This window comes from Pleurodeles waltl, chromosome 10, assembly GCF_031143425.1.
Source record: "Pleurodeles waltl isolate 20211129_DDA chromosome 10, aPleWal1.hap1.20221129, whole genome shotgun sequence".
Taxonomy (NCBI): Eukaryota; Metazoa; Chordata; class Amphibia; order Caudata; family Salamandridae; genus Pleurodeles; species Pleurodeles waltl.
In genome coordinates, this window is record NC_090449.1 from 106,301,684 (window position 1) to 106,322,945 (window position 21,262).

Genomic DNA, 21,262 nt, shown 5'->3' on the forward strand with positions numbered 1-21,262 from the left:
AACCACATCTGGGCTGTTGTGGGACGTGGTTCTATGTCCGGACCGGAGGCAAGGATTATATTCATCTTTCTCCACTTTAATAAATAACAGCCGAATATTCAAACCTAAGGAACTATCCCCATGACACCTTGGGAATCAGAGTACAATAAAAAACTACCAATAGAACTAGGAAGGTGATAACCAATGAGGAACACATAAGTCCATGGTCTTTCTCCCCTTCCTCCGCTGCTCGCAGCTGAGATAAGTTTACATTTGGTTTCTCTCGCAATGAGTATCGTTTTTATTGTTTATCTGCTTCTCTTAATTATTGTTGACTGTTTGTTTATTGGTGTTTCCAAATCAGTTTTGATCGCGGAAACATTGTTCCTTCACAACTATTTAAGGTGCAGCTCAGGTAGTGTACTAACACTACTAGGTGGCACGCATGTTTAGAACACTCGTGCTGGAGGTATGCATCGATTTCCTCCGAGCTGTCTTTTACCTGGAGAGTTACTCCCAATTTGTCAGATGGGTCTGCAGCTTACTAATTTACCGTTTTGACATCCCTTTTCATTTTAAGGGGTCTGTAATTTATATATATATATATATATATATATATATATATATATATATATATATATATATATATATATATATATATATATATACACACACACATATATACACATATATACACACACATACATAAACACACACACACACATATATATCAAACCAAGGCCCTTTCAGGGTTAGAGTGACGCATAAATTATGCAAAAAACAAAGGAGAACTCTGGGAAGTTCCCAATTTAGGTGGAGAGCTGCTCTAGTAAGAAGCACTCTGCAACACCAGCGACACTCTAGATTTGCTCACCTCAAATGGCTGCTTATCTAGCAATGTTTTTAAGCATAGGATCAGCACAGTGCTGTCCTCGCCGAGCTAGATAGTGACAAAGTCTTTTGCCATTTGTACAGCAAAATCTTTAAGCATAGGATTGACAGTGTCATCCTCGCCGAGCTGTAAAATGACAAAAGCAATTTACCACTCCAGGGACAGTATTACAGCTTTGGACTGGTCAAATACTGTCCAAGCCAACCTGGAATGAGTAAAGCAACCCCTGACATTTGAGGTGAGCAAATCTAGAGTGTCGCAGAGTGCTTCTTACTAGAGCAGCTCTCCACCTAAATTGGGAACTTACCAGAGTTCTCCTTTGATAGATATAGATATATATATAAATATATAGATATATAGATATATATATACACACATACACACACACACACACACACACACACGTATAGATTTGACGCATGTAAAGGTCTGTAATTTGGGGCGCAGATTTGCCCTGATGGGACACGCTCTCAGGCAACATCCCCTTTGAAAAAGACTTGTGTGCACTTGGGGTGAGGTGCCTCGGCTGAGACCTTATTGTTTGTGCGACAGCGCACGATTAAAAATGTATTTAGCCTGACACCCAGCCTTCATTAATGTTGACCAGGGTCCTTCTCCCCCTGTATTTATTAATAATTAATTTTATTTACTTTAATTGGTACCCCTCATCTATAATAAATATGGCATTAAATGAAGAGGAAGAATTTTAGGACGCTGTTGAAGTCTATTCACAGAGCAGTTTCTGAAGCTATTCATACTTTTGAAGACTGGCTTTCACAGCAAATGGCACGCGAGTGCTATTTCCACCCAACAATGCAGCATCCTCGGAGGTTCATCAGCAATCTGTTCCTGGAGGACTTTGCCGACAGGGGTCGGTAACCAGTCATCAACTTAATTCAACGAATGGTTGGTTTACGGCAATTACAAAATGTAAGAGATTCACTTTCTACAGGGTCTTGCGTCCTCAGTTTTCCTAGGTTTCAGAGATTCAGTCTCAGACAAGTTAAGTCACCCATCTCGCAAAACAACAAAGATTAGTGACAAACTGCGACGCACTGACAAAACAAGGCTTGTCGCTTCGGCAAATTGCTTCGCTGGTGGGGCTTCTTTCGTCCTCTATACAAGCGATTTTTTCCAGTCCTCAACATGCTAGAGCTCTTCAATGTCTAAAGGTAGCACACATTCGCAGAGGGTCAAAGTATTCTCAGTAAGTTCTTCTCTGAGGAATCACAAGAGGAGATCCATTGGTGGCTTTTGCACATGAAGGCCTGAAACGGCAGAGAAATCATCGGCTCTGCCCAGGATCTCATTAGTTAACCAGACACCAGCAGATCAGGCTGGGGCACACGATTTCCACCGGGGGAAATGGTCTACGGAGGAACAAAATTTGCATATAAATGGTCTGGAGCGTTTAGCTGGTTCTTTTGCAGTCAAGTGCTGGACCAAAGACTCAATTCATTCGCGTGTTCTAAAGATGAATCTCAGCTGTCCGCTATATCAATCATCTAGAGAGGCATTCCGTCCAAAACACTTTCCAATCTGGCGATCAACTTTTGGCAATATTGCCTGGATCATCAAATTTCTGTCACAAAATACCTACTGGGCAGTCCGAATCAGATTGCAGATTTTCATTCTAGACATTTCCGCGACTCCAGCCCGTAGAAACTCCATCAGGAGGTGTTTTCACATCTCCAGGGTCTATGGGGTCCGTTTTCAGTAGATCTATTTGCTTCCAGGTCAGATCACTAACTTCCCAGATTCTTAAGTTGGAAACCAGATCCATTGGCAACTGCCACAGAAGCATTCCTACAAGATTGGTGTCAAGAGAACGGATATGCTTTAACTCCCTTTGCAATGACTACTCAAACATCTGCTCCAGTAAGACACCAACAAGCCAACCTGGTTTTGATTACACTCACTTGGAAGTGTCAAGTTTGGTTTCCAGTTCTTCTGGAACTTTCTTGGGATTCTCCAATCCAGCTACCCCACCGCCCCATTTCCCTCGCTTCTCCTCAATCCAGACCTAATGCCACATCAGATGGTTCTGGAGAGGTCCCCATCTGTGAGGGTGTGGCGAATTTACAGGGAATATGGTCTGTCCCGGGCCTTTCACCGCAAGCTGAAGAGCTTTTATCCAAAGCCTGGGCTCCCAGGACGCCTCAACACTACAGGTCAGCATGGGAGTCGAAGGGCTCGTTTGTGTTTGCGAAGGAGTCTCGATCCTGTGGATGCTGATGTAGTCCATGTCCTTAATTTTCTGGCTGACCTTGCTCCCAAAGTCCTGGCAAACCGGTCTATTACTACTTTATATCATCTATTTCAGCTAGACATTCTATGGTGGATGACTCTCCTTTGGGGGAACTTAAGTTAGTGTTCTCTCCTTTGAGGCATCAGACTTTCTCTGCCTCCTGAGCCCAGGTATTCATCCCTTTGGGAAGCCAATAAAGTTTTAAATCTTTGTCTTGGCAACCTAATCAGGTTCTCTCCAGAAAGTAGGTTTCAGCCAAGTTAGCTATGCTTCTCTGTCTTGTATCCTGTAGAAGAGATTCAGATGTTTGGGCCTTAGATATTTCAAATTGAACTTTTTCCCCCATTGGGAGTTTCTTTTACGGTAAGCAGATGAACAAAAAGTAATACTAAAGTAATCTATTATCCTGCTTTTCCAGACGGCCCAAAATTGTGTATCATTAGTTGCCTCAAGGCATATGGGGAGATGTCTTCACCGAGAGAGCGACAGCTTATTGCTTTGCGTAAAGCACATTTAGCGGTATCCTCACCCACTATTGCTCACTCGGTTTGATGCAGGAAGCTGGAATCAGCTTATCCCTTTTTGGTGCTCATTCCACATATGGAGCTATGGCTTCTAAAGCTTCCAGTCTAGGTGCTCAACTGGAGCATATCACGAACGCAGCAGACCGGTCTTCGGACTCAACATTCAAAAGGTTTTATTTCAAACCAGTTTTTGATATGGCCCAGTTAGTTGTGGATAAGCTTTGAACTAGCATAATTCTCACCTCGGGTCCTGACATTAAAAATTTCCTAGCTATTGTAACGGAAAGTTTTAATTCTATTAAGGACTCTGAAGCGAGGATTATTCCGCCCTAGTTTTGTTTGTTGTTCAAAAAATTAAGAACCGTCCCTGTATTTAGTAAGTACTTACCTAATTATTTATTCAAACTGATATTTGTGACGACTTCTAATGTAATTGATCATAGGATTTAACTTTGGTTCTTTCTGTGAGATTTTTTTCTTTTTTCTCTTTAAGATTCCAAATACTCTTTTTTTTTTTTAATTCTCCTTTCTTCTAAGGAACTGAGACGGTGAAGCAGGATACTTAACAGGGAATCACAGCATGTCTTCTGCAACAGAAGGGTAGACACAGACAATGGACTATGTGTTCCTAATTGGTTGTTACCTGCCTAGTTCTGTTGGTCTTTTTTTATTGTACTGAGATTCCCAAGTTGTCATGAGAAAAGTAGTTTTATGTTCTGCTGCTGGAGAAACATGAGCATAATCCTCACCCGAGTCCTTAACAGAATTGTATCTTTCAGTTACGATAGCTAGGACATTTTCATTATGGACAATGGCCTAACATCAATGGCTGAAAAAGGAAGAATATAAAACCCCATGGTGGGCTAAACCCAAACCCACTCCAAGTATATGGTAAAGAATTTCATACAATTAGATCTGCCACCAGGCAGCTTACACTGTCTCTACGTGAAACAACCACCTGCGTTACAAAACGTTTTGAATACCAATAATCAATATGCAAAAAAATGTTGGCGAAAATTAATTTCGAACCATATGGAAAAATGCAACTCCAAATAAATGCAAAACAAAAAACCCATGGTACCTACAGTTGTACTCCAATAAAACTAGGGTGGAGCCTTCAAGAAACCAGGAACAAGAAATTATACAAAAAAAAGGGAGCCATAACACTGGAATATTCCATACACCAAAGTGTGTTTAACCCACTGGTGTTTTTAAAAATACACAATTCAAAAACAGAACATTACTAAGTCTCTTCATACATCACATGGCAGCAAGGCTGGCACAGAGGCAGGAGTCAAAGAAATCTGGCTAGCCAACAGCACAGGTGGATGCAGAAAACTAAAAGAAACATAACGTTTACTTTATTAGCTGATATCTCCAGTACAATTTGCTTCTCATTACAAGAAACCAGGTATTTCGAGACCCCCATCGCTCCCAACTCCACTTCATACCAGTTAGCTAATAATTCAGTCCACAGCTGTAGAGCAGGACCTTGAGGAAGGATTTTTCAATGTTCTTACAGAATGCTCACTATCTATTTGCCTATGTATTTCGTGTGTTATATATTAAGGCTGTGATTAAGCATTACAGCTGGAACTGCTGAACTTTACCATTTTGTTCCCTTCATCAAGTCTCAACATGTCCGCAAGAAGTTCAGACTATGCTGATGGTGCTAACTGGTTCTTTACAAACCACAAAGTAAAATCACACAATTTGTAGTAACACTTAATCTAGGCAGTCTTAAAAAACACACCAAACCACAGCATCTTTGAGTTGGCCAAGTCTTTCTGGTGACTCAAAGATGGAAGCAATTGTGACATCCGGGAAATCATCACTGCAACGTAAAATATTAAAAAACGCAAAGCGCAGGGTGTAGAAAGGCATCTCTTTACTCACCAATAAGGGTGAAAAGAAAAATTCCAAGTCCTACCTTCTATAATTAATTGCTTGTCTGATGCACGCGATATCCCTTGTAAAGGGCAGAACCTTTTGAGACGTTCCAAGTGCCATGGCTTTAATAACTTTAACAAAGCAGAACAGGAGCATCCTACTGATAACTACTTACATTTTGGAGGTGAAGAGGGATAATCATCCTTAAAAAGCATCCGAAGCTTAAATAAACCGCCTTCCCATGGGGTCTGTCAAACAATCAAGAGTAAAATCAACAGTCAAGGACAAACACTGCACAGGTTTACAATACGAACTTGAACAGTTGGGAGTAAAGGCTATAAAATGGAAATACCCTCTTGCACATTGAAGAGTGTGACGTGGATCAGTGAGCTAGTACGACAGAGGTTAACAGTTCAAACACTGGTGAAGCGAGACAGTGCAGCAAAAGATTACCTGCATGCTCAGTCAACTGCATCATCTTTTCAGGGCATTACATTTTGAATACATGTACAAACTGCTTGAGAATATGCATAAATGAAGGCTAAAACTCATTGTAAAAGCTGACATCATTCCAATCTGACTGATCGCACAGACAGTGCATTACAGTATCAGTTCTCTGGTGTGGAAGTTTTAGTCAACGGCCACAAATTCCGTTTTACGATGACCTGCGATGTTACAACAACTGGATAGGAATTTGAAGTAAAGCAACGCTACTAAAAATATATACTGTATGACCTGCTCAATGCATGCAGATTTTGTGGCATGGTGTTAAGGTTGGAACTTTACACAAACTCAATCCACACCAAAAAAAAAAAAATACTTATCTAAGCACAACTGACTTTTTTTGTCGTAAATGTAAATAGTAAGAAAATTGACCTTTTGGAACAAGACCGAAATTACTGCACTGCCACACAGCTTTTACAATACAAACCAGCGTTGATCCCACAGGTGTCTTAGCAATGTAGTACTTTTTTCCCCAAACCATGCGTGTATGGCATTGCACGATTACGATTATAGATCTAATGATTAACAAAGATAGAATACCACCATGTACAACTATGGAGAAATATGACATCCTAGGAAAGGTACATCGCTCCTTCTATAACTAGGACCTGACACTTTAAAGTCAGTCAATTTATTTTGCCGCAAATATGGTTGTTAGATAATACACTTCCTGCATCCCCACATCTGTTAAGTGTTAAGGGGCCTTTACTAGTCTGCTAGTTACTTTTCCATGTGAAAGTAGTACCAATGAAAATCCTTTCACCTAAATCCAGTCAACGATGACAGAAATGGGACCATAAAAGGGAATTGGGGAATAATTACTAACCAGACTAGTAAAACCACAGTAAAAAGTAGTTCCAAAAAACTCCAAGATTTTGAAAACCTTGTCTGGTATGCCAGTATTCAAGTGGTATGAAGATACTGCAATCACTGACAACATCACCCTTTCTTGTTATCAAATTAATAAAGGGGCACTCGATCCAAGGTGCTAAAATCATGACTAGTACTACTTGATTCCATTACTTGAATACTGCAAATGATGAAAGAAATAGAAAAGGGTAGCTGAACATTGCTTCAACGTAAAGTGGATCTGGGTAACCTGCATTAATTTTGAGATTGGTCTAGCACTTTGCAAAAATATCTTATGAGGTAATATTGTGAAGTGTTAAAAAAAAAAAAAAAAAAAAAAAAAAAAAAACTGTTGGATATAAAAAGGCACAGCACCGAGATATCAGACAGAGGACTACCTTACAGGTTATCACTTTGCCTGGATAAATGTACACATTTGTGATGAGAAAGGAGGGGACCATGGATTTAATTACTTAACGGGATATTGTAAGATACTCAAATAAAAAATGTGTCATCTGAATTTCCAGTTATTTGGTAATTATTAAAACTCCCAACTACATGTTTTGTTCAGTACTGCATTAACTGGTAAAATAAAAAATAAAAATCTTGAGTCCATCAATTGCAATAAACAATATCTATCTTTCCAAGATCAATTCAAAAGATCCACAGCTTCATAAGACAAATTAACAAAAGATTGGCTCCCCTCATCTAGGTCAGGAAAGTTAAAAACAAGGTTATAGTAGAATAACTGAATATACAAGGTGTAATACTGATTTAAGAACTAATGTCCATCTAAGCCTCCCACAAAGCAGGTTTTTCATGTACACTTCCTGCCTGACAAGTCTTTAAGCAGCTGCTGAACTTAAAACCTACAGCCTTTAACTCTGCATCTGATCAACAGGCTTGATTGCAGAGGATTTAAAATTGTGTACAGACCTTTGCTGAAAAATTGCCCCCTCAATCCTGCTAACCTAGGTAATAAACTTTCTCTGTTCTGGTTCTTGACTGTCACTTCTTCCCACCACTCTCAAATTGGGAGCAAGAGAGGAAGTGGGGGGGGGGGGGGGGGGGGGGGGGGGGATGATCTTTTGTTGATGTGCGAATTGGAAAGATGCATGGTCCCACAGAGCTTTTACACATGCTCACTAATTTTGCATCCATCTTTAACAACTAGCTCTTGGCAAGCCAAAGCCATTCAGATTTTAGTTCATTTGAAAGAAACTGGAGATCCAGTTGCCAATATCTCCCATGGCACTACAGGCCGACTAAATTGGTCAGAGTGAGTCTAGTTTACTGTGGCTGTATTCAATAGGTGGCAGCTATGGTCATGCTGGGTTCCCTGATGTTAAGGCAGCGGTGGTCACGGCTACTGTGGGTGACATTGCTTCTGCTAGGGTCCCTGCTGTGTTAACACGGACCTCATTAGCAACATCTGCTATCAGGCAGCTGCTGTGGTCCACGTTGTGTTCCTTAATGCGGTTACAGCTTTGGTGGTAGCTTGTTACTGCCTCTGTTGCAGCGGCAGACTCTGCAAGAAGAAACTCTTTTTAGGGTTGAGTTGTTGAGTGCCCAAGCACTCGGTCCCGGTTGTAATCTCTCTGTGGGCTTTTAATCACACCCATGTCACACCCATCAGTTTGGTTGGTTTGTGGGCTTGCCTTTTAAAATTTGCTTGATTTCATTTGTGAAAGGCATGCATGCGTCATGCCTTTGCCAGTGTTTCATCTACTGAAAACATTTGAGGCTATGTGTTTTCCGCATTGCTTCTGGACTACGTTTTCCTGTATTGGCTAAGCAGCACGATCTCGCTGGGCAGTAGTTGAGCACTTTCCATGACATCAACCCTGTTACATGGATAATTGCATAACTGCTGATACGTTTGCGAGCAAACTTCAGTTTCTTTTTGTGTGCTCCTTCACGCTCATGGTGTAGCGCTTTAAATCGGCTCACTTATGTAAAACTATTATTTTTCATTTTCAATTTATGTGGCAATAAAAGTTCAGTTAGGACTTTACAACGCTACTAGCTCTAAGTTGGGAAAATGCAAGACCAACTGCATTGTAAATACTTGTGTTTGTCAGGTGGTAGCTGATTTAGTAAGAATCGATTACTGTAGGTTTTATAACGGCTGTATATTTTGGTTAGAACAGTGCTCTCCTTTTCTTTTCCATCCTGGTAGTGCGCAGAATATGAGAGCGTTAAAATAATGCTCACGAAAGCGTTTTGCTCTTTTCCACACAGGCGTTTCGATTTATGACCATCTAACAGGCATGTTTAAAAGCCAATTCCAAAATTGTAGAGGCACTGTTCAAATGTATTTCAATGCGATGGGGGAAGGTGAACAGCAGGGTAGCTAATCTATTTTCTCAAGTTTCTTGTGTACGCAACTAAACCACACACACAAGTCCAGGTTTATCTTTCAATTTGTGCACAGAGACTTGTGTATAAAACATTTTCAAAAACATTCATGTTTCACAGTGTAACCTATACTTGGTTTTATGGCAGCAATTTAACATGCTGTTACATTTCATGTTACAACTAACACCTATAAAAAGCCAAAATAAACACCCACTTTGTATTAACAAGCATTTTCAATGCAACGGGTCTCGCATTTGTTCAAGTTAGAGCTATTAGCGTTGCAAAGCAAAAAAAAAAAAAAACACAAACTTAAAAAAAACGCAGCGCGATCTCGCTATGTAAAATGCAGGGCAATCGCGCTGCGTGGAAAATAAGCAGATAAAGTAGTCCGGACTCTAGGCTGAAAACATCGAGCCTTATATGTTTTTGGTACTTTACCGGTGCTGTGTAGGTGGGCTAAACACCAGAAAAGGCATGACTTGTGCATGCCTTCACAAATGAAAGCAAGCGGATTTTAAAAGGCAAGCCACCGAACCAATGTAAGTGACTGACGTGGCATGGGTGTGGTTTCAAGCCCAAAGAGAACAGAATGGACGGAGCACTTTGTGCTCGCCCATAATAAAAAAGGAAGGTATGCAGAAAATGGATATTCATCCTCCTCAGTGCACCATTTGAATTTCTACTTAAAGGTTCAGTGACTGAACATGAATACTTAGATCCGTACAAACGCAGGGATAAGGTGGTTATTGTTCTAGAATCGATGGGAGATACATAAAAACACTTATTTAATTCGTTTAAATAATAAAAGCATTTCAATACGACAAAAGATGTTCATGCACATAACGCTCACAGAATGGCCAACGACGAAAAGAGGCCCATTATAATTATTTATGCAATAAATGCCATGTTAATTCAGGTAAGCAGAAGGAGACGCTACACTACAAGATGGAAAGCAAATAGGGAAACATAGGCGTGCATTACAAAAGGCTCAGTGTAATCCTCATATGTCTGCCCCAGAATTACCGTTGCCCTAGGTCTCTAATTCCAGGGGAAGAAAATAACAGTTATTAAAAGGTTTTGGGGAGTGTTGCCACAGGTTATCCACTGGTGTTTTTACACTGCGATTTCAGTAGTGCTAATCGGTGCTTGAAGCCATACATTTTATAAGTATGATGGACTGGACATCTTCTAAAACGGGGCCATAAAAGAGAAAATAGTGAAAAGGATACAAAAAAATGTAAACTCAAAACAATCTAGTGTGAGGCAATAAAACAAATCTCCCAAAATAGTAAGATAATCATGAGGAAAAAAAAAAAAAAGAAAAAAAATCTAATTGCATTTCAGAAATGGTTGCTCACGCACTATAAAATACCGGTAGAGCATCCATTTGTAGGTCTCGTCTACAGACCACTTCAGCTTTTTGGAATAGGTTCATGTCATCAGATAGGATACGCCATATACAGCAAATGCATAAACTTACAGAGATGAAGAAAGGGGATCTTGGACAGCTCCCTTTCAGCCAGTCGGCACTTTGGTTCAGCTACCTTAGGCACTGCACTGGCTTTTTTTGAATGTGCACTGCTTTCAGTCTGATTAGGGACACTTTAAGGGTCGAGTGCGCAAGCACACTAGCCCTTGTTGTAATCTCTCTGTTGCCTTTTAACCACACCCATCAGTTTGGTTGGTTTGTGGGCTTGCCTTAAAAAAAAAAAGTGGCTATTTTGGTCACTTGTGGTCCTTGCTATTGTAGCACTGCCTCCTGCTGTGCGCACAGCTGAAGTGTCTGTGACAACATGTGCAGTCCTTTACTATGGTCATAGCTTCCACACAGCTATCTTCGAGCCACCCAATTTCCTGATGCCCTCAACCCTGTTTGTACTGCAGTAAATGAGACTGTAGTATACGCAGAAAAGGCATAAAAAAAAAAGGATAGGCAGATCACATTGTTCAAGTAGCTCAGACAAGCAGCACTCTACTTCAGCCATTAGTGCCTTTGACTTCTACAGTTAAGGCTGCAAGATTAACTGGGGACTGTTCAGTCTTACAAGAGTCTAATGCGGATGGGGGTGAGGTGGGAACCATGCACACGGAGAGGTGGGGTAAGGGGGCAGTGAAAGAACCTACCAACTATTAATATTTCTTGGCATCATTCAATGAGGTGGATCAGTAATCCGACCTAAAAACCGGGCTTTTAAAGGTGGGCATGCCAGTATTAAACTTACCCCCTTCTTTCCTGGAATTGCACACTCCCAGTTCATCAGATTCATTGTGCCATCTGGATTTTTCGTTGGTACCGCAACAAATCCCTATTTTAAAGCAACATTATATTAGAACTGGTACGGGTTCAAATGGAGACCATTAAATACAGATCAAAAACAAATCTAGAAAATGGTGCGAATTAAATTTGTTACAGGTCAAGTGTTGTACTTACAAACGGATGATCTTTTCTCCACGCTTTCCTCTCCTGTGCCAGTCTGCTCAGGGCTATGCCAGACATATTCAAAACTATCTATAAAATAAAAGCACGTGTAAAGTTAATAATGTTAAATAATATTGGCGTTGCATCACTTGTCGCCTCCAACGCGATAGGTAACATTTGTCAAACGCGCCTCTGAAGACTGCACACAAAAAGCCACGTCTACATCATTGTGCAATAGCCCCATCTAGTGTTTCATATGAAGGCAAACATGCTACGGGAAAAGGGACATTATACGAGAAATCGTAACCCACGCAGGCCAGAGTATGCACGTAAAAGAGGAACGGATTTATGCGCCTAAGATCCTACATGCAAGGGGAAAAAAAACCATGGAAATGCAACATGTTTTTCATCATTTTTGCTGATATTAACGTGCCGATCGCTTTTTCTTGGAAGATATTCTTCTGCAGTTTGGAGCAGCATCTGTAGATTACGATTATCATTGGTACTGGGACAGAAGAGGACCATTATATTTGTAGCCTGCGGTAACCGCTAGCAGGGATACCACAGCACGGATCACTTTCAAGCGATGCTACAGTGATTAATTACACACTTCAGTTGTAAAACAAAGCCCCTCATTCTTTGAGGCATCGGAGTCGTAGTGGTCATGCCACACATGTAATTGTTGGAATTGAGGGGGGGGGGGGGGGGGTAATGAATTTCAAGATGTGAAATTAGCACAAGTACTCTTAGGCACAGTGTTCCTGCAGGAAATTGTTCAAAGATGGACCATTTTCGATTGGCATTATTTAGAAGGATTAGGATGGGCAAGCTCTGGATTACACACAACTGAAATCCCACTTCTACTATGCCACCTTTCACCTCCGGAACCTGATAGAGAAGTTAATGGGAGTTACCATAATGGTTACTATCTGGATTTTGTTCCACGTCAGAATCGGGCCTTTTAACTATCCCGATCTTATTTTGAAGAATCGCACAAAGAAGACGAAGACTCAATACTTAGGACGTGAACATAAAACCTACTTCAGGAACAAGACATTTCTTTTTAGCAAAAAACAGTTTCAGAAGTTTTAGATGGTCATTATCATGGCTAGAAGAAAACTTGGCAACGAACATATCAACATCGAAGGGCTTACCAATCATGGTGGACAATTCTAAAGCATTACCTATAGTAAATGCATGATGTTTGAAATCGCCCTCAAACTAGATTGATTTGGATTTATGACCTGAAGCCTACTGACACGATGCCTATAATTAAAGCTCCCAGATTTCATTTTTTTTTTTTTTTTACAGATTAATTCATGATAAATTAAAAACGAATGAAATTTCCTTCAATAATTGTGTATCTCCGCAGAGGTTGAGGCTGAAATGTTGAACCATATTTGGCTAGTTAGTGGTAAAACCAAACGGGTTAAAAAGTAGTAGCACACATTTATAAGCTGGACAAATAAGGAAATAAGATTTACCGCCTCATTTATTAAATAACAAATATAAATACTGATAAGACGGCCAAAAATTAATATGGATAAATACAGTACGGAATGTTCACAAAATACCTTACACCGGGAGACCAAACTATATACTACTCCGATCTGAACTTCAAGCTCCTTTTTCCACACTCCAACGAACCTGCTCTTCGGGTTAACTCTCCACTATGTTCATAAACCATCCTCCTTTCTTGTTCTTTGGATCTCTGCTGGAAACTGCTACTACTTTATTGAATTCTCACTTACTGCACTTTTTCTGCTCTTTGTACCCTTCTGGCCGCTCCTCTAGTGTAAAGGTCATGGGGTCTTCGGGGCTCCCAAGGACTGGTCCTCTGCACTCCCTTTTTATGGGCGAGCACAAAGTGCTCCGTCCATTCTGTAATCTCTTTGGGCTTGAAACCACACCCATGTCATGTCAGTCACTTATATTGGTTTGTGAGCTTGCCTTTTAAAATCTGCTTGCTTTCATTTGTGAAAGGCATGCTTACGTCATGCCTTTTCCGGTGTTTAGCCCCCTACACAGCACCGCTAAAGTACCAAAAACATACGAGGCTCGAGGTTTTCAGCCTGGAGTCGGGACTACTTTGTTTATTTTCCAAGCAGCATTTTACATAGCGCGATCACACTATTTTTTTTTTTTTTTTGCTTTACAACGCTAATAGCTCTAACTCGAACAAATGATACCTGTTGCATTGGAAATGCTTGTTCTACATGTGCACTAATCAACAAGCGCCCCCCCTTCCGACTGGTCATAGTTCCTGCAGGGGAATCTGTAATTCCCCTGTTCAAACAGATTCTTCATCCCAGGGTTTGCACTGTCAGTGCCAGACACTGATTTTTGCACATGTCCGCCACAGTCTCCACACAACTAGTCTCGTCTCATCTCTCATACTTCTCTGTAGTCTTTACTCTTCCTTTCCCCATTTCCAACAGCACATCTCTCCAGCTCTGCTCGCCGGCTTCCACTTCTTACCAATCTGTCAGCGCTTCTACTTAAATATTTTCAAATTCCTAAAAGATACTCATGTTCATACAACCTCTCTCCTATATTCCATGCCAGAATCCGTTTTTTGCTCTCCAAATTCGAGCATCAGGACGATGGGAAAGAAGAGGAATGCTCCATTTCATTCCACACTAAGCACTTGATTTCCTTTCTACAGACCATTCTGCTTTGACAGTGCACTGCGTTTATGGTCTTCTACAAATATTTTAATTGAATTCCCTAGTTATTTACTCATTGGCATAATTAATATAAATAAAATATGCCTGAAATTTTACTTCCATATAAATAAAAACAAGAAAAAAAAGTAACTTTGGGGAATTGCAAGTAACAAGCCAAGAATAAATAAATAAATAAATAAAATAAATCAGTTTCCTGACTTGCGCAACTTCACCCATGGGGTCTCAGGGCGCGGATCAGGCTAAGAGGCAGGTCTTGAGGTCCTTCTTGAACTGATTGAGCGAGGGGTTCTGCCGGAGGTGAAGTGGCGGCATGTTCAAGGTCTGCACGGAAGGTAGAAGGATCTACCTCCTGCTGTGTTCTTCCCAATTCTAGGGGTGGCAGCAACGGCCTCTAGAGCATACTTGTCTGGAGGGGGCGTAGAAGGAAAGGCAGTGGTTGAGGTAGCCTGGTCCGATGTTGTGCAGAGCCTTGTAAGCGTGTGTCAGGATTTTAAACATGAGGCGTTTGTTGATGGGAAGCCACTGCAGGTTTCTCAGGTGGGCAGAGATGTGGCTGTCAAAGTCTAGGATGAGCCTGGTGCTGCATTCTGTATCCTCTGGAGTCTTGTTTGAAGTTTCTTTGTGATGCCGGCATTGTGTGTGTTGCCGTAGTCAAGTTTGTGGGTGACAGTCCTTGTTGCGATGGGGATCCACTTGAAAATCTTCTGGATCAGGCGAAGTGTGTGGAAGCACGATGATGAGACGGCATTGACTTGGCGGGCCATGGACAGACCGCAAGGAATCTAGGATGATGCAAGGTTTCATGTGTGTGTGTGGGCGGTGGTGGCAGGAGTGGGGACCACAATAAGGATCTCTGTATTGTCAGAGTTCAGCTTGAGACTGGGGTCTTTCATCAAATCGGCGACTGCTCTAATTCGGATGTGCAAGTTGCTCTTGGCTGTTGACGGTTCGTCAGTAGTGGATAGAATTCGTTGTTTGTCGTCAGCATAGGAGACAATGTTGAGGCCACAGTGTCTGCCAGTCTTGGAGAGAGTGAGGCTCAGGAAGGAGACCTGGGGGACTTCGCAGCTGGTTTCTGTAGGTCCCAAGATGAATGGTGGGAGTCGGACTATCTGGGTTCTTCCAGTGAGTAAGGAGCAGATCCACCCCAAGGTCTTGCCGCGGATGCTTGTGTTGTGTAGTCTGGTGCACAAGGTAGGAGAGAGTCGAAGGCAGCAGAGTTCAAGGAGGATGAGGGCAGCTGTTTCTCCGTGGTCCAGCGGGGTGCGGATGCAGATAGGGGAAGAAAGTCAGCAAAAGTGTTTTTCTTCATCCAACAACAATGCATCAATTACTTACTGAGGAAGAAGGACAACTGGTAAGGTTTGCAGCATGGCTGTAGACCAAATAATACTATACAGTCCTGGGTGAAGTCACTTGTGCATGGGAAGTATCTTACTTAGAAGCAACGTTACCTGTGAAATTGCTGCACATAGTGCTGACCTGCAAGCAAGCTGTCAACGAGAGAGAGCAAGCTATGGACGAGGGCAAAATTTTTGTTTCAGGACACAATGGCAAAAAAGCAGATGGACCAATTTCACGTTCTGGAAAATAGAAGGAAAAGAAAGGCACAGAAAGAAAAGGCCTTACACAAACTGTTGGGAAGGTTTTAGTGTTTCAGTGGTTAGAGTACCACCCGCAAAACATCCAGCTATAAAACAAAGTACATTCTACAAGGTTGAAGAGTTCCAAGAAAGCCACAAGAAACCCTTTCCACAGGCAAAATTTCTACCTGGGCAAATTTCTTTCCTTTGGAAGAAAGTTTCGGCCACATCTAGCAGGCAGATTGCACTCCCCTGGCACATACACAAAGGCAAAGCCTCAGGCTAGATTGTTTGTATTAGAAACTGCCCTTTAATGACAAGGCAGAGGAACTGCATTTTCTGCTCTCCTGCACAGTATCTTAAAGACATGATCAACCACCTTTAAGCATGATAATTTAGGACTCCAAGGACATTTTAGCCAAATTATACAAAACTGTTCTATAACACAAACTCATTAAACTGTGCAGGTACCTCACTCATTCAATTGCTTTCGACTGATTTTTGGGACTAAAATCAATGTTTGTCAACAGAATGTAGATTTAATTATTCTCCTCCTCCCACCCCCTCATCATGAGAATGATGAAAATGGACTCGCCATAGACAGAACCTGGAAGGTGCTTTCAAGTTATAACTTGATAGCTTTAACCATGAAAATTGCGAAAGTAACTGCTTTCCCAAATGTTTTTTTTTCTAAATAGGTTAAGAGCCGCTGGTTTACACCACGTTACTATCATATTAGCTTATCCATTTCAATTTAATATGACGCTCAGAGCTATGCCACTGGCTGGGTGCCTGTTTCACACGTTTTTCACTTCTAAAAAGGTTTAAGGGTGCAATATTATGAAGGCATCATTTCACATCTTGCCAGTGTTCTACCCTTCAGATATGCGGACGAGATTAAGATTTATCAACACATTTCTGTAATGTACGGCGGAGCAGCTGGCATTGAAATAATGTCCTATGACCAGTTACATAGATAGCAGCAAAGGTACTTAATATGGGGTTAGTATTTTCATATTTCAAGTTTTTCGCGTTAGAAACGTAACAGACCCCGGCTTATGAGACCATGAGAAAAGTTAGAGGGACAGGGATGTGTGGCGAAAAATGAGAGAACGGCCCATTATTACCACAAACGTTTTACTCATACCCCAATGAAACATTGTGAAAAGGATCAACATTTTACAAATTAGGTTTGTTTCTGAGGAGAAATTGAAGCCTAGGAGTAAGAAACATTGGAAAAATAAAGGGCTGGTTATGTGTCAACGCATTCAGACAGATGCATATAAAACAAATTAAAAAAAAAAAAAATTCTGCCATACTCCATGAAACCCGCTCTTTATGGGACCCACTGTTTAGTATCCATGCCTGCTGTGCGGCCTGACAGGCGCATCCCAAGACTAAGGAGCAGAAAAGAGGAGTGCATTTGATCAGATCAGTTTTCATAGTTACCTCATTAAAGCCCATTCATCAATCAATCAAGCAATAAGATTTTGTAAAGCGCAACTACTCACCAGTAAGGTAGTCAAGACGCTGGGGGAGGGTACGGGCCTCATCTGGAAAAGCAAGTCTTGAGGTTCTTCCTGAAGATGGTGAATGACGGGCTTTGTCTGAGGTGCATGGGCAGGTTGTTCCAGGTTTTTGCTGCGAGGTAGGTTAAAGCTCTTCCTCCAGCTGTAGTTGTCCGTATGCGTGGGATGGTGGCTAGTGCTTGCTGGGCTAAGCAGAGGGGTCTGGTGGGATGATGGAAGGAGATGGGGAGGCTGGGTCAGTGTTGTGAATGGCCTTGTAGGTGTGGGTGAGTAGTTTGAAGATGAATTGCTTCTCCAATGGCGGAGCCAATGTAGGGTCCTCCGTGTTGGGAGATGTGTTCCTTGTGAGGGAGATTCAGGACGAGTGTGGCGGCGGAGTTTTCGGTGAGTTTCAGTTTCCTGATATTTTATTGCTGTGGTGCCGGAGTAGTGAGTTTCCCTATTCAAGCCTGCTTGTGACAATGGAGTGGGTGACTGTCTTGTGGCACTTTCGACCTCGATCCATTTGAGGATTTGGCAGAGTTATCAGAGGGTGTGCCAGCAGGAAGAGGTGACTGTTTACCTGTCAGGTTATTGATAGGGAAGTCAAGGATGATTCCTAGGTTGCAGGCATTGTCAGGTGGGGCACCGAGCGATGTGGACCACCAGGAGTCATCCCAGGTGGAGTTTCCGAAGATAAGCTCGGTCTTGTCTGAGTGGAGCTTGAAGCAGCTTTCTCTCATCCAGGTGCAGGCGGCTTCCATTCCTGTGTGGAAGTTTCTCTTAGCTTTGTCTGGGTCTTCAGTGAGGGATATTATGAGTTGTGTGTCATTGGCATATGACATGATGTTCATTATGTGGCCTCAGACTATAGCTGCAAGCAGGGCCATGTAGATGTTTAAGAGCTTTGGGCTCAGTGAAGATCCGAGGACTCCGCAGCCGACCTATATTGGTTTGGATATGAAAGGTGGAAGCCTGACTGTGTTCCTCCAGAGAAAAAAAGGCGTGAATCCATTGCAAGGCTTTTCCGCAGATTCCTGTGTCGTGGAGTCCGGTACATAAGGTGCTTTGTGAGACCGTTTCGAAGGCTGCTGAGAGGTCGAGGAGTACGAGTGCTGTGGTGACACCATGGTCAAGCAGTGTGCAGATGTCCTCAGTGGCTGCAAGAAGAGCTGTCTCCGTGCTGTGGAAGCCAAACAGAGGTGTCCAGCGAGTCATTTCCTTCGATGAATTGTCACAGCTGTGAGTTGATAGCTTTTTCCAGTACTTTGGCCAAGATAGCGAGATGGGCTGGAAATTCTTTAGCTCTGAAGAGTCGGCTGTGAGTTTCTTCAGGAGGGGCGGACTTAGGTGTGTTTCCAGTCTTCGGGAAAGGTGGTTGTGTTGATAGAGCGGTTCAGCATCTTGCGGAGCTTGGGGGCAATGGATGCGCTGGCTCTGTTGTAGATGTGTTGGGGACAGGGGTCTGTGGGAGCTCCGGAGCGAGTGCTGTTCAGGATGCTTTCAGCCTCTTCTGTGGAAAGATGGACAAGTTTTGGATGGTTTGGATGGGTTCTGGGTCGTCAGAGGCTCAGATGCTGGGTGGGTTCTCCGGGAAGAAGCTGTCATAAATAACCTTAAACTTGCATTGGAAGAAAGTGGCAAATTTCTCGCAGAGGTCTTGCGACTGGGGAAGAAGTGGGATGGGCAGGGGTGGGGGGGGTAAGTTGGTGGCTTCGGAGGGGGGACGATTGGTGAATCTATTTATTACTGTGGAGTCCTTTCGTGCTGTGCGTGGAGTAGATGCGTTCACGGAGTGCAGCTTTTTTTGTATTCTTGATAAGTCTGTGGTGGGTGGCGGCTCTGAAGGAGGAGAGGTCCACACTGGTATTGCTGTTTCTCCATTTCTTCTCTAGGGCCTTCAGGTGCGCTTGGATGCCTGGAGTTCGGTGGTGAGCCAGGTGGCTCTCTTTGGGATGTGCTTGACCAAAGTTGATTGGAGGGGGGCTAAGGCGTTGGTGCACTCTGATCCAGGATTTAGGTTGCGTGCTGCATTGTTGGCCTAGTCAGTAGGAGTGATTTGTGGAAGGTTGTGGTGAGTTGCTTGGTCATTTCGTTCCATTTCCTGTGGGGGGGCCCTAGGGACGCAGAGGCAGCTGTTGTGTGTGGTGATGGCAAAGTGTAGGCAGTGGTGGTCTGTCCAGTCCGGGTGGAGATGTCCTGGATAGTAATCAAGTTGAGGTGAAAATGGGGCCTAGTGTGTGTCCTGCGGCGAGTGTGGGCGCAGTGATTTGGTGAGGGTGGTGTGGGTGTAGAGTAGGGAAGTGGTGTGTTGTCCTCGAGGTGGAAAATCAGTTCACCAAGGAGGAGGTAGCCAGTGGACGCCAGGGCGGTAATGTCTACAATGGTGAAGGCTGGGCAGGGACCAGGTGTGGTCTGCAGACCCGAGTGCTGCAAACTGAGGAGTTGCGAGTGGCGTGGATCAGGAAGTTAAGATGTTCCATTGTGGTGCAGTGTTCCTTCATGTTTACCATGATGCATAGTGAGGACTTGTGTACAATAGCTAGTCCTCCACCTGGACGGGAGGGCCGGTCCTTTGTTAGTATGTTGTAGCCATCAGGGATTGCGATGTCTGGTCCAGCGGTAAGGTCGGTCCAGGCCTTAGTTAGGAATGCGATGTCTGGACCGGTGGAGTCAATCAGGTCCCAAAGTTTGGTGCTGTGCTTACGGAGGGAGCATATTTCGGGAGAAGGCAGTTGATGAGGTTGTGGTGGGTGCTGTGGTTCTGGGTGTGGGGTGTTCCAGCTGTTTGTTGTGGCTGAAGCGGAGGTTGCAGTTCCGGAAGGGAAAAGGACCGTGGGTGTCCTTCAAGGATGCATTGCAACAGGCACTGAAGTCTGGTGTTAAAGCATTGGAGGGTCTAGGTGTTGTAATGGAGGGTGGCCATGTAACGGCTTATCGGAGATTCAGGGTTCCTGGCACTGGGCACAGTCAAGGCGCACACGGGTATGCCTTTGGCGCAGCCCCAATTAAGAGGGTTGGGGTTCAGTCAGCTGGGAGGGCATGAATAACACTTTGCTGGGGGGGGGGGTGAGGCGACAGGGCAGCAGTGGGACGAAGAATTAAAATGAAAGATTAGCAAACTAGTGAAAGCAGAGGTAAAAGGCAGGAGTAAGGAGAGAGACAGAAGATACTTACCTTTGGATGGCCACTATGCCACTAGGGATGAGGCACAGGCAGGAGTCTGCGGGTGGAGGAGGGCCTCAAACGGAGAGTAAGGCAGGCTCTCAGTTCGATCCAGAGGAGGGGTAAAGACAGCAGCAGCCGGAGGAGGGTAACAGACAGATCAAAGGCCTGTCTTGTTGAGAATGGCCTGTGAACCCTCTATAACCTGCAGCTCTCAAGACCCATTGATATAACCCTCCCACAGGTCTTCACAGCTCAAATCCCACTGGCACTTGTGCCTCTCCTGCTTTGAGGAGTAGGGGCAACCCAAAATTTAGAAAGTTACTTATTTTTCAACCCACTGACCCCGTGACTGGTATCTTTATGAAATCTTGATACACAGTCCACCATTCTTGGTTTGAACCATGGACCCAATGCAGGGATGTCCAACTTATTTACCTTTTAGGAGAATTATTTAACTGCTGCTATCATTGTGTCTCTGGCTTGAACCCAGAGTCTGTGTAGTAACCACATAGAATTCCTGAATTGTACCTCTGCCATTTAACTGACTCCCCTCCCCTCCCCTCCCCTCCCCCTCCTCCTCCTCCTTCCTCCCCCCACTCCCCCCCCACCAAAGCCCTCTCTCCCACCCCCACCAATCACCTGGTCAGTCATAA

At 43.2% G+C, this 21,262-nt stretch overlaps 1 protein-coding gene across 2 annotated transcripts in view; it reads right to left on the reverse strand.

Annotated features, from left to right (window-relative positions):
* The window catches only part of UBE2I (ubiquitin conjugating enzyme E2 I), a 115,946-nt gene that overhangs the window by 35,266 nt on the left and 59,418 nt on the right, over positions 1–21,262 (reverse strand). For both annotated transcript variants that reach the window (XM_069209882.1, XM_069209883.1), the window contains 3 exons: positions 11,676–11,753; positions 11,467–11,550; positions 5,709–5,781 (listed from right to left, as the gene is read on the reverse strand). In XM_069209882.1, coding sequence (XP_069065983.1) covers positions 5,709–5,781; positions 11,467–11,550; positions 11,676–11,741 — 223 coding nt within the window. In that variant the 5' untranslated portion in view covers positions 11,742–11,753. The remainder of the gene's footprint in view (positions 1–5,708; positions 5,782–11,466; positions 11,551–11,675; positions 11,754–21,262) is intronic.